Raw genomic sequence first — 12907 nt, 5'->3', positions numbered from 1 at the left:
AGGATCACTCACCACTGCTAGAAGTATCACTCTTTCCCCTTTCATATTCTAGTATGAAATTCCTGAGGTCAGGAACTATATTTTTCCATATTCTCTGCGGTGCTTTGACTACTATATATGATTATTAAGTACTCTTTAAAACAAGCATCTGGTTTCTCTTTTTCTTATCTAAGTGTGTATTTATACATTTATTCCTTCATTAAACATTTATTGAAATCGAGTGGGGGCTGGGGAAGTAGTGATAAAAGGCTTAGTTGCCATCCACATTTTCTGACGGATTCCCATGGTTTTTGTGCCCAGAGCAGCTTAGAGGCCTGTTTCTCATATTTACATTAAGGTAGAACATTATCATGCAGGCTTGAAATAGAGTAAGAGAATAAAGTCTTCATGCTCTTTGGGTCTTAACCACAGAGTCCCACATGGGTCTGCTCATGAATCTAGACCATGTACAATGCAGAGTGTGTGAAGGAGAGGAGAAAAAGAAAAGAAAATCATAATGTTTGTGCATGAAGACCAGTCTACAAGGATGTTCACTTCAGTGTTACTTAAATCAGAACAGGAAGTTAGAAATGTTCTAGTCAGAGAAATCACTCTGTAGAACAGGAATAGAGATGAGAAAATGTGTATAAAGGAGTGTTGAGAACACCAGTTGCAGAAGAGTAAGTATTTACAATAGGTTTCCATTTCTTTTTAATTTTTTAAATTTATTATTTTTTTTGAGAGAGGGAGCAGGGAAGGAGCAGAAAGACAGAGGGAGAGTGAGAGCGGATCCGAAGTGGGTTCTGTGCTGACAGTAGAGAGCTCGATGTGGGGCTTTGGCCTCATGAACCATGAGATCATGACCTGAGCTGAACCAGGATGCTTAGCTGACTGAGCCGCCCAGGCGCCCCCATTTCTATTTTTAATTTTACAAAATCTACTGGGTGAAAAAGTCTAGAAGGTTAAACTTCAAAGTATTAATGGTGAGTATACCTAAGTGATGAGATTATAAATGATTTTCTTCATTAATTGTGAAGCACCATCCAAATTTTCTAAAACGATCCTGAATAGTTTTTTGTCTGATAGAAAAGGCAATTGAATTATTTAAAAAATTTTTTCATTTTGGAGAGACTGAGCATGAGCAGGGGAGGGGCACAGAGAGAGGGAGACACAGAATCCAAAGCAGGCTCCAGGCTTTGAGCTGTCAGCACAGAGCCTGACATGGGGCTTGAACTAACGAATCCTGAGATCATGACCGGAGCTGAAGTTGGCTGCTTAACCAACTGAGCCACTCAGGCGTCCTGCATTATTTTTAAAGGCAAAGAGAATCCTCCCAGAATAAGAGTCTTCTGACAAAATTCACTCTTTTACCTCGCTGCTCAGCCCTCGCTCACTGATCGAGCCCGCTGCCCAGCCTGCTTCTCTGTGGCCATATATAGGAAAATAACAGTGCACATGCGTTTTGACCTAGTGTCCAACGTTTGTCTCTTCAGATACACATATGGCAGCCGAACAAGCAAGCATCACGTCTTTCTCCCTCACGAAGCACTGCTTTGTCAAGCAAGTCACAGGCTGCCTAGAATCCGGATTGTTATAGGAGTTAAACCAAATTCTAACAAACAAGAGAACAGACAAACCCAGACATGAAGCTCCTTCTCAGCAGACTATGTTAAAAAAATTCAAAACAGTATCTCACTGGTGTTTGAAGAAGGAGAGATGTGTTCAGACAGATGGAAGGGGAGCTGAGAGGTGAAGAAAAATACGGAAACAGATCCCCCTGTCTCCCAACGCGGGTGCCACCAGAGGCCCCTCTGGATTAGACGTGTGTGTTTGCTGGATGACAGGCGGACGAAGTGCCGTCCGAGCGAAGACTCACCTTGGTCTGGAACGTGCAGAACATGTGCGTTAAGAACGGATGCTCCCAGGCCAAGGACAGCACTCTCTTCTCCACCATCGTGCACTCAACGTCATCGTCCATCAGAACCACATCTTTCTTTAGGGCTTTTATGGCAAAAAACTGATTGGTTTTCTTGAACTCTGCTAGGAAGACCTAGAAGCAAAGGTAAGAAGCAACTTTATTTTAGGATTCGGTCTCATTACGGAAAAGACCATGCATGTCCTGAGAGAGATCTGCGTTGGGTGAAAAGAAGATGATTTCTTCTCCACTCCCCCTTCCTCCCCTTTACAGGGACAAAACAGAGCACTTTACTGATCTGGGATATCACCTAGGATTTTCATCCTTGCTCTGTTCCTTTCAAAGGGTTTCACAAAACTACTGTACAATTGGATGGGTTATTCTCAGGCCCTGAAAAATTCTGTGCAAAGAAGTGTAACCTGTCTGCCCAGGGACCTGAGTAAATTTATAATATAAATTCCCAAACGCTAAGTGCATATTGAAGGAAGCAGCAGCTACTAGCAGAGAGGAGGACTTGATTATACTTGAAACAGTGCAAATGAGCATAAAACTCAGCTCTGAGTTTACCCAGTTTTTTAGGGTGAAAATATAATACAAGGGGAATAGAGCTTCCCTCGTGTGCCTGAAGAGTGTGCACCATTTCATCTGATGACATAGATCTAATGCTATTTTTAGGACCTACTATGTGTCAGACACGCTGCCACACTTTACATGGGCAATCTAATTCTTAGCTCAGAGCTCTCTGCAAGACAGATAATAATAATAATAAAAACTAATTTCAAAGAGTAACTTCACTTGCTCAAATTCATGGAACTACTCAGTGGAAAAATCTAACTCCAAATTTCCTTTTTCTACTTGATTTCATGAGTCTTCTATGAAAGGACACCAGATGGCATATAATGGAGAGTTTCTACGACTTTTGGTTTTGCAAATGACGCAGCAATAGACGCCTGACAGTTGTGAGGACATGGCATTTAGAAATAGAAAACTCCAGCATGGGTCTCTTTTCACAGACATTTACGAGCTGTGGGGATGTGGACAAACCAGTTAACCTCTCTGGGCTTCAGTTTCCTAATGTGTAAAAGAGATAATTGTCATGACATTCTCTAACTTGCAGGACCATTGTGAAAATCAAATGGCTACCACATGAGAAAGTGATTTGGAAACTATAAAATGCTCTCTAAATGACAGTTATTAAGAATACTTGTCATTTGTTTCTTGACTTTTAGGGAATGTCGAAGTCAATGACACTAAACCAGTATGGAAAATGCATGCGGCTGTGCTGGGAATAACATGGTGCAGATATGCAGCTTTGGGGTCGCTGGCCTGACGGGCATAGAACTTACGAGAATGCAGACCAATGAATGACGTGCATAATCCCAGAAAACAATGCTATTTTTTTTTCTGGGCTGCAAAGTAAATTGAGAATAAGAATATAGAAGCTGCCGTTTTGTTGAGAAACCACACTTCCTATATAAAGCCAAAAGAAAGAAGGAGAACCATCTCAGAATATTCTTAATGTTGTGAGAAAGGGAAACATGGCTACCCCATTTTGCTTCGGAGCTCTCTCTTCCTCTCCAGGGGCCCCATGGTCCCATCCTCTTCAGTCTATTGGAACTCCAGGTCCTGATGGCGAGACCATACTGTTTTGGACACAGAGCAGATACCTGAGGCTCTCAGTGTCCTTTGGGATATTTTACTAAGGCTTGTAGGTTTCACTTAATGTCTTTCTTATTAACTGTTTTCAAATATAGAAACACACATGGGAATGAAGAAAGATAAACATTTCATTAACAATTAAAAGTACTCTTTTGGTAATTGTTCCTTTCAATAAAACATCCCCAAACCAGCCATAAACGAGGAAGCTGAAAAGGCAATTTCCATCTCTATAATGGGCTTTCAATTTTTTGGTAACAGATTATAATTGCACATTAATTGATGCTAAATCATAATGAAGACTGGTGGTAAAATTGCCTATTATACAGATTAACACCAAATGAGCCTGCTGTGTTTCATATTATTGTGGAAATGAACTAAAAGAATTAATGCGTATCAGCGAGTTTGCAGGGCAGAATAGATTTTGCCAAGAGCAACGCGCTGGTATTTAAATCCACACCCAATTGCAGCACAATGTCATTCAACTGTGGTGATGCTTATTTGCATTCTAGTTTACTAGTTTACTATTAAATAAACGGGGTGAGTTTCCCAGCCAAAGTGTGGCGAACAGGTGCAGAGCATAATGCCAGCTTTGGATGCACAAATTCCTACAACAGTAGTCTCTGGCTAAAATTTTCCTAGGGGTTTCATCCAAGAATATAAAACAATAAAGAGAGCAATAAATACAGGAGACATCTTCGGTATCTAGAATAACCTCAAGGCTTATGTTCCATGGCATCCCTCTTTACATTTGCAGGCTTGAACGTTATTTTCTATCACTGACAGCTGATTGTTAAATTCAGTCATCTTCCTCCTCTTTCTCTCGTCTTCTGTGACTGAGTGAGGCCGCCCACAACTTGGGTGTGTGGCAGGAAGAATTTAGAGGGGGGACTTTCCCCCATGAAACTTTTCTCATGGCTCTCAAGCTACAACTTTGTTATGCACTGAGTTGTGCTCCCTCCGAAAAATGTACAAGCTGAAGTCCTAAACCCCAGTACCTCGGAATGTGACTATATTTGGAGATAGGTCTTTACAGAGGTAATAAAGTTAAAATAAGTTCACTGGGGGTGGGGAGGATGGTGTCCTTATAAGCAGAGAAGATTCGTACACAGATACACACAGAGGGACGACCATGTGAGGACACGGGAAGGAGAGGACTATTTCCAAGTCAAGGAGAGAGATCTCAGAAAAAATAACCATTAACACCTAGGTCTCAGACTTCCAAACTCCAGAATGATAAGAAAACGAACGTCTGGTGTTTGAATCACTCAGTATGTGATACTTTGTTACATTAGTCCTAGCAAACTAATACAAGACTGAAGACATTTGATAGGAAAAAAATTGTATTCAAAGTAAAACAACTCTCCAAGTTTGAGAAAGGAGGAAAAGAGAAACAACCAACCAATCAACCAACCAACCAAACAACCCTGTATGATACAGAAACTGACGGAGGCAGCTTCTCATTACTTTGATATCCGTATACATCACACTCATAAGTGTAGGCGAGGTACACCTTTGAAGCAAAGTGGCTTGGGAACAGTGATTCCCAGGAAGCAGAGGCCAGTATTGGCTAGAGTTCCAGATTTCCTTTTAGTCAGACATTTCTATCCAGTCAAAAAATGCATGGGAATGCACTCTACATGCCCACAACTCGCTCTGGTCCAATGAGTTTAGGAGCGCTGCTCTTCAATGCCTATAAAGTGGTCTATGGAATTCTACACCATGGTATCATACCTTGCCAAAACTTCCTTTCCCCAACATTTTGTGCAAGATAAAATCCTCAATTTTTAGTTTCATATGTAGAGATGGTCTTTCTATGTTCGGTTCAGGTTCTGGACGATGGCATATTTTCTCCATCCCATCCAAAGGAGACTCCCAAGAGATTCCCTGAGGCTCTGAAAAGAGCAAGCCAGTGGTTAAAAGTAAACCAGGAACAACAAAGGGTTGTTTGAGCTACTCTGAAAACACTTTCTCTTCTGCTTCCCACTCTGAGGCTCCACCCACAAAAACGGGGAGAAGGTCCCCTGCAGGGCAAAGGCAGCACCTTCTGCCTGTGAGCCTGGCATTTGGGGCATGACCTGCATCTCTTATCAATTCAACAGAATTTCATTTTAAGGAACATTCCAATCAGCAAGAGTCCATACATGCAAAACTGCTGAGCACCTTAAATAATGTCAAATCATGGACAAGTAGAGATTTTAACCAAATTTGAGGGAAAATGATTCTTAGCTACGTGCATGGCTCACAGGCACAGTGGCATCAATTTTTGTGGCTTCCCATGTGAGGGATAAGGACATGGAAGCCAGATCCCTGAAGATCTGAATTGCATCATTTGTCACCACATTCAAGTCCGCCAATCGATTCCTCATGCAGTGACGGAACAGGTGCAAAAAACTTTTTGGAACCTTTCTCCGACCCCCTTAGAACATTTCTTTTTCACTGCCATACATTTGACACACAATACTGTGTTACTCTGAGGCATACAACATGTTGACTCGATACATGTACATTTGTTACTTGATCGCCATTTTACAGCACCCCTATCACACAACACAATTTCGTGTCTTCTTTGTGGTTGAAATGACCTTTTGGATGTTCAATCTCTAAATTTAACTTTCATCTTCTCCCTAAGTCCAAGGAAAATAAGTACAGGCATTGCCCACGGTTTTGAAGCTCGCATTTGTCACTTGGCTTTTGGGAAAGATCTTTATCACTACCTGGTTTTGCTACCCAAAAAAAAAAAAAAATTGGAGAGGATTTTCTCTTTTACAGACAAAAGAAAAGTGCAAATGGCGTCGTAGCGGGCGGGCAGAGCCAGTGTCCCCCAGCAGGGAGACACCCAGCCCCTTCCCGGAACTGCGGGCAGCACCTCGGCCTCCAGCTGCCGTGCCGGAGCCATGAGCTCTGAGCATCTGTGTCTCCATTAGCAACCTGTGTTCTAAGCTGTCAGAAAAGCCTAACATGATTGTTTGGTTCAGGGAATACTAAAAAATTGTCCCTTATAAAATAATGGTAATTTATGCCATTCTGGCTTCTGGAAGATTTCATAGGGAGTCGTGGGGAAGATAGCAGAGTAGGATTACCTCATCCCACGGGAACACCAAGAATAACAACGCCATGTCTACCACTAACACAGAAATGACCTGAAGCCTGGCAGAACAGACCCTCCACAGTGGACAGTAGACAGGAGGCCACATTGGAAAGGATAGAAGGGGTGGAGGTGTGGCTGGGAACCCGATCCCTGCAAGTCTAGCCAGAAAGGGAAGGGCACTGCAGTCACAAGGAAGCCAGAGGATTGGACACCACAGAAGGCACCCCTGGCATGGGGAACCTGCGCTGGCAGGACACGTTTCAGTAACGTTTGGCTTTGAAAAACAGTGGAGCTTAAAATTAGGGCCTTTAAAAATCGGCCAGGCTTAACTCTGGGGAGGGCAGGAAGGTGATAGGAGACTGAGTCTCCACCATAAAGAACTTAAAGAACCACCATAATAACTTGACCCAAAACAGCACAGAAGCAGCAGTTTAAAAATTTCCGGGGTGTATACATGAAGATTTATTGACTAATCTTAGAATATGTGCTGGAGGGTCAGGGATCTTCAGAAGATTTTTCTGGGAAAAAAGTGCTGGTGGGCACTATTTCCCTTCCCCTTCCTAAGCCTGGACAGCCATCTGTCTTGCCAGTGCCATGTGCCCACCCCAGAGCGCACCTTGGACCTGCTCCATGAAGCTGCACACACCCCCACCACACCCCACAGCAGGGACCACCACCACTCCAAAGTGACTCCTCCCCTAGTGCCTCCACCAGGCACACACAGTTCCAACAGCTCAGTCCCTGAGGACAATCCCTGCCCCTCAATGTACCTGCAACTGTGGTGGAGATGCTAACTGGCGGCCCACCACTAACACCACCACGGCAGCTTCAGACAGGCCTCTCAACAGCGTGGGGAATAAACCTTGCCCTGTGCGCCCACAGCAGGCAGAGTGGATCAGTCCATCCAGCTGGGCTGCAATTATGGCTCAGCCTCAACTGTAGGGTGTCCACAGCCCACCCAGGGATACCTCTAGAGCTCCCAATTCTGGTGACCAAGGGGACTGCATTGCAGGGCACCAATGGACTTCTTTTGGTCAAGGCCACTACCTTCAAGACCACAAGATGTAGCTGAATTACCTAATCCTAACACGGACAGACAAACCAACATGGATAGGAGATGGAGGGAGACGTCTCAAGTGAAAGAATAAGACAAAAATCACAGTGAAGGAGCAGAATGAAATGGTAATAAGCAATTTGCTTGATAAAGAATTCAAAGTAGTAGCCATAAAGACACACACTGGGCTTGAGAAAACAGTGGATGAGTGCAATGAGAACTTCATCCAAGAAGCAGAAACTATAAAAAAAAAAAAAAGAACCAATTAGAACTGAAGAATACAATAGTTGAAAGAAAAAAAATACACTAGAGGGAATCAACAGCAGATGAGAGAATGCAGAAAAACAGATCAGCAAAGCAACCAAGCTGAACAACAAAAAGAAAAAAAAGAATAAGTTAAGGACCTCAGCAATGCCATAAAGCATAATAACATTTGTATTACAGAGATTCTAGAAGGAGAAGAGAGAGAAAGGGGGGCAGAAAATTTCTTTGAAGAAATAATAGCTGGAAATTTCCCTAATTTGTAAAAGGACACAGACATTTAAGTCCAGGAAGCATAGAAAGTCCCAAACAAGATGAACCCTAGGTACTCCACACTGAAACAGATAATAATTAAAATGGCCATAAGTAATGATAAAGGGAGAATCTTCAAAGCAGCAAAAGAAAACAGGTACATACAAGTGAAATCTCATAAGGCTATGAGCTGATTTTTCAGTAGAAAATTTGCAGGCCAGGAGGGAGTGGGAGGATATATTCAAAGTGCTGAAAGAAGTGGTGCCTGGATGGCTCAGTCAGTTAAGCATCTGACTCTTAATTTGGGCTCAGGTCATGATCTCACAGTCATAAAATAGAGACCTACACTGGGGGCAGTCTGTTTAGGATTTTCTCTCTCTCTAAAAAAAAAAAAAACCCACAAATAACAAAACGAAACAAAACAAACAAACAAAAATAACCAAAGAAAAACTAAAGTGCTGAAAGACGAAAACCTGCAACCAAGAATACTCTATCCAGCAAGGCTAACATTCAGAATAAAAGGAGAGAGAAACAGTTTCCCAGACAAACAAAAGTTAAAGGAGTTCATCATCACTTCTCCAGCTTTACAAGACACTTCAAAGGGAATTCTTTAAGTGCAAATAAAAGGCCATAATTGAAAGAAAATTATGAAAGGATAAAATTATACTGATAAAAGCAAACATATGTTAAGGTAGTAGATTAATTACTTATCAAGCTCAAAGGCTTTATAAGTAGTGAAATTATATCTACAAAAATTAGGCAAGGTATTAAAAAACAAAAAGATGTAAAACATGACATCCTGTACATAAAAGGGGGGCAGGGGTAAGAATTTAGTGCTTTTAGAATGTGTTTGAACTTGAGTGACCATCAACATAATACAGACTGGTCTAACCAAAAGATAGGAGGGTGATTGAATGGATTCAAAACAAACAAACAAACAAACAAAGAAGGCCCATCTGTATGCTGTCTACAAGAGACTGATGTTAGCCCTAAAGACACAAGACTGAAAGTAAAGGCATGGGAAAACATACCATGCAGATGGAAGAAATAAAAAAAGTTGGGTTAACGATGCTTATTTCAGACAAAACAGACTTTAAGACAAAGACGGAATCAGACAAAAAAGGGCACTATGTAATGATAAAGGGATCAATCCAACAGGAGGACATAAAATTGTAAATATTTATGTACCCAGTACTGGAATACTAAATTACATAAAGCAAATATTAACAGATATAAAGGGAGAAATTGAAAATAATATAATAATACCAGGGACTTCAATAACCCACTTACATCAATGGATAAATCACCCAGACAGAATATCAGTAAGAAAACAATGGCTTTGACAACATATTAGACCAGATTGACCTAACAGACAAGTATAGAATATTCCATCCCAAAGCGGCAGAATATACATTCTTCTCAAAAACACATGGAGCGTTATCCAGAATACATCACATGTAAGACAACAACAACAACAAAAAGTGTCAATAAATTTAGGGAGACTGAAGTCATATCAAGTCTCTATTCCAACCACAATGGTATGAAACTAGAAATACACTACAAGAAAAAAAAAATCTAACAAGAACCAAAAACACACAGAGCTGAACAACATGCTCCTAAACAATGAATGGGTCACCAAATCAAAGAGAAAAATCAGAAAATACATGGAGACAAATAAAAATAAAAGGCAATGGTCTACAATCTTTTGGCCACAGCGAAAGTAGCTCTAAGAGGAGCAATGCAGGTCTACCTCAAACAGAAAAGAAGAAAAATCCCACACAAACAACCTAACCTTACACCTAAAGAAGCTCGAAAAAGAAAAAGACACTCCAAAGATAGTGGGAGGAAGGAAATAATAAAGAGTAGAACAGAAATAACTGAAATAGACTAAAAAGCAATAAAAAAGATCAATGAAATCAAGAGATGGTTCTTTGAAAAGGTGAACAAAACTAACAGACCTTTAGCCACAATCATCAAGAAAAGAGGACTCAAAATCAAACGAAGGAAGAGAACTAACCTTCACCACGAAGATGCAAAAGATGAAAGAATATTATGGAAAAATGGTATGCCAACAAAATGGATAATTTTGAAGAAATGGATAAAATCCCAAGAACTTATAATTTTCCAATACTGAATTTTGAAGACATACAAAATCTTAATAGACTGATTGACTACTAGTAATCAAATTGAATCAGGAATCACCAACTCCCAATAAAAGTCTAGGACCAGAGGGCATTACAGGAGAAGTTTATCAAATATTTAAAGAGTTAATACCTATTCTTCTTAAACTATACAAAAAATGGAAGAGGAAGGAAAACTTGCAAATTCATTCAATGAGGCCAGGATTACTCTGATACCAAACCTACAAAAAAGGAAAACTGTAGGCTAATATCTTTGATTAACACAATGTAAAAATCTTCACAAAATATTAGCAAACTGAATTCAGCAATACTGAATAAAAAAGTCATCCACCACAATTAAGTGGGTTTTATTGGACAGATATCATGTTTTCACTCATATGTGGATCTTGAGAAACTTAACAGAAGACCATGGGGGAAGGGAAAGGGAAAAATGGTTACAAACAGAGAGGGAGGGAGGCAAACCACAAGAGACTCTTAAATACAGAGAACAAACATGGAGGGGGAGAGGGAAAATGGGTGATGGGTATTGAGGAGGGCACTGGTTGGGGTGAGCCCTGGTGTTGTATGTAAGCCAATTTAATAATAAATTATATTTTTTGAAAAAGAACAAAACTGAACCTCTTTCTTAAACCACACACAAAAATAACCCTATGGTGGATTAAAACCTAAGTGTGAGACCTGAAACCATAAAACTTTTAAAAGAAGACACAGGCAGTGATCTCTTAGACATCAGTCTTAGCAACATATTTATGGATGTGTCTTCTAGGCAAGGGAAACGAAAGCAAAAATAAACTCTTGGTACTATACCAAAATAAAAAATTTTTGCACATCAAAGGAAACCATAAACAAAACAAAAAGGCAACACAGCATATGGGAAAAGATATTTGCAAATGTTATATCTGATGACGGAGTTCTATGCAAAATATATAAAGAACTTATATAATTCAACAACGACAACAAAAAACCTGATTAAAAAATGGCCACAGGATCTGAACAGACATTTTTCCTAAGAAGACATACTGATGGTCAACAGACATATGAAAAGATGCTGAACATCATCAATCATCAGGGAAATGCAAATCAAAATCACAATGAGGTATCAACTTACATCAATCAGACTGGCTAGTATCAGAAAGATAAGACATAACAAGGGTTGGTGAAGATATGGAGAAAAAGGAACAGTACAGTGGTGGTGAGAACACAAACTGGTGTAGCCGTGGAGGAAAACAGTATGGAGGTTCCTCAAAAAATTAAAACCAGAACTGCCATGTGATCCAGTAATTCCACTACTGGGTATTTACATAAAGAAAGTGAAAACACTAATTCAAAAAAGATATATGCAGTCCTATGTTTACTGTAGCATTCTTTACAATAGCCAAGACATGGAAGCAGCCCAAGTGTCCATCGATAGATAAATGAACACAGAAGCTATGATAGGTATACAATGGATTATTACCTAGCCATAAAAAGGAGTGAGATATTGCCATTGTGACAATATGGATGGATGTGGTTGGTATTATGGTGAATGAAATAAAACAGAGAAAGACAATTTTCACTTATATGTGGAATCTCGAAAACAAGACGAAAACAAACATTCTTAAATATAGAGAATAAACTGGTGGTTGCCAAAGGGCAGGTGGGTGGGGGAGTGGGTGAAATAAAGGCGATTAAGGGGAATGAACTTTCAGTTATAAAAAAAATAAGTCACAGAGATGAAAGGGGACACAGTCAATACTATTATGACAACATCGTATGGTGACAGATGAACACTGAGTAACATGCAGAACTATTGAATCAATATGTTGTACACCTGAAACTAAATAACACTGCATATTAACTATACCTCAATTAAAAAAAGGTTTCATAGGAATTCTCTACTTTAGGATAGTAGGGAAAACCTGTATTTTGTAATGTATGCTGAAACTCTTCATCTCCCACAGTTACGTGGGCATGAACTACTTTCAGAAAGTAGGCTGGGCACCTTCCATAAAGTCATACATGTTGAGGCCCCACTATTCTTGCCTTTCCTACCCTTAAACGTCCCCCCAAAGTCTCAAATGTATAGAATAAGATAGTCTACTGTGACATTCCCACCATAGAAATTCATGACAGATTTATTTTGCAAAACCTTTTACAGTGACAGAAAGTAACATCCTAAAATCCTAAGGAAACATTTGCAATCCTTTACTGTAGACCTACGCCATGTTCTCCCTGCCCCCACCACCTCCCACCCTCTTACAAAGGTTTCCTAATGGGGCATATTTTGGTTTCACTTCCAAGAAGTAGGTTTCCCTTCCTCTCACCTACCAGACCAGGTAAATGGGGAGTTTAAATCCAGAGGACTCAGTTAAGGCTGACGGAGGTTAACTACTGACAAGGATTCTACCGAGGATCAAAGAGCTACCTTTCTTCCCAGACGCTGGTACACATGGCAGCCTTGCTTCGCCTTTTATGGAAGATGGGAGACCGATTTCAACTGGACCTTCTCTGAAGATGTGTTCACTATCCCTTAAGCAGCGAGCCTAGATTATAAACAAAGAGTCAGACCACCGACCTTC

The 12907-nt window shown here is 40.4% G+C and overlaps 1 protein-coding gene across 1 annotated transcript in view; it reads right to left on the bottom strand.

The window, feature by feature from the left end:
• The window catches only part of PRKCQ (protein kinase C theta), a 169723-nt gene that overhangs the window by 81869 nt on the left and 74947 nt on the right, over positions 1 to 12907 (bottom strand). The window contains exons 9-11 of the mRNA XM_029955594.1: positions 12754 to 12871; positions 5285 to 5445; positions 1856 to 2029 (exon numbers count right to left, since the gene is read on the bottom strand). Of these exons, the coding sequence (XP_029811454.1) occupies positions 1856 to 2029; positions 5285 to 5445; positions 12754 to 12871 (453 nt within the window). The remainder of the gene's footprint in view (positions 1 to 1855; positions 2030 to 5284; positions 5446 to 12753; positions 12872 to 12907) is intronic.

The sequence above is a fragment of the Suricata suricatta genome, chromosome 10, assembly GCF_006229205.1.
Source record: "Suricata suricatta isolate VVHF042 chromosome 10, meerkat_22Aug2017_6uvM2_HiC, whole genome shotgun sequence".
Lineage (NCBI taxonomy): Eukaryota > Metazoa > Chordata > Mammalia > Carnivora > Herpestidae > Suricata > Suricata suricatta.
Note: the sequence above shows the minus strand (reverse complement) of the source record. Positions and strands in the feature narration are given on the sequence as shown.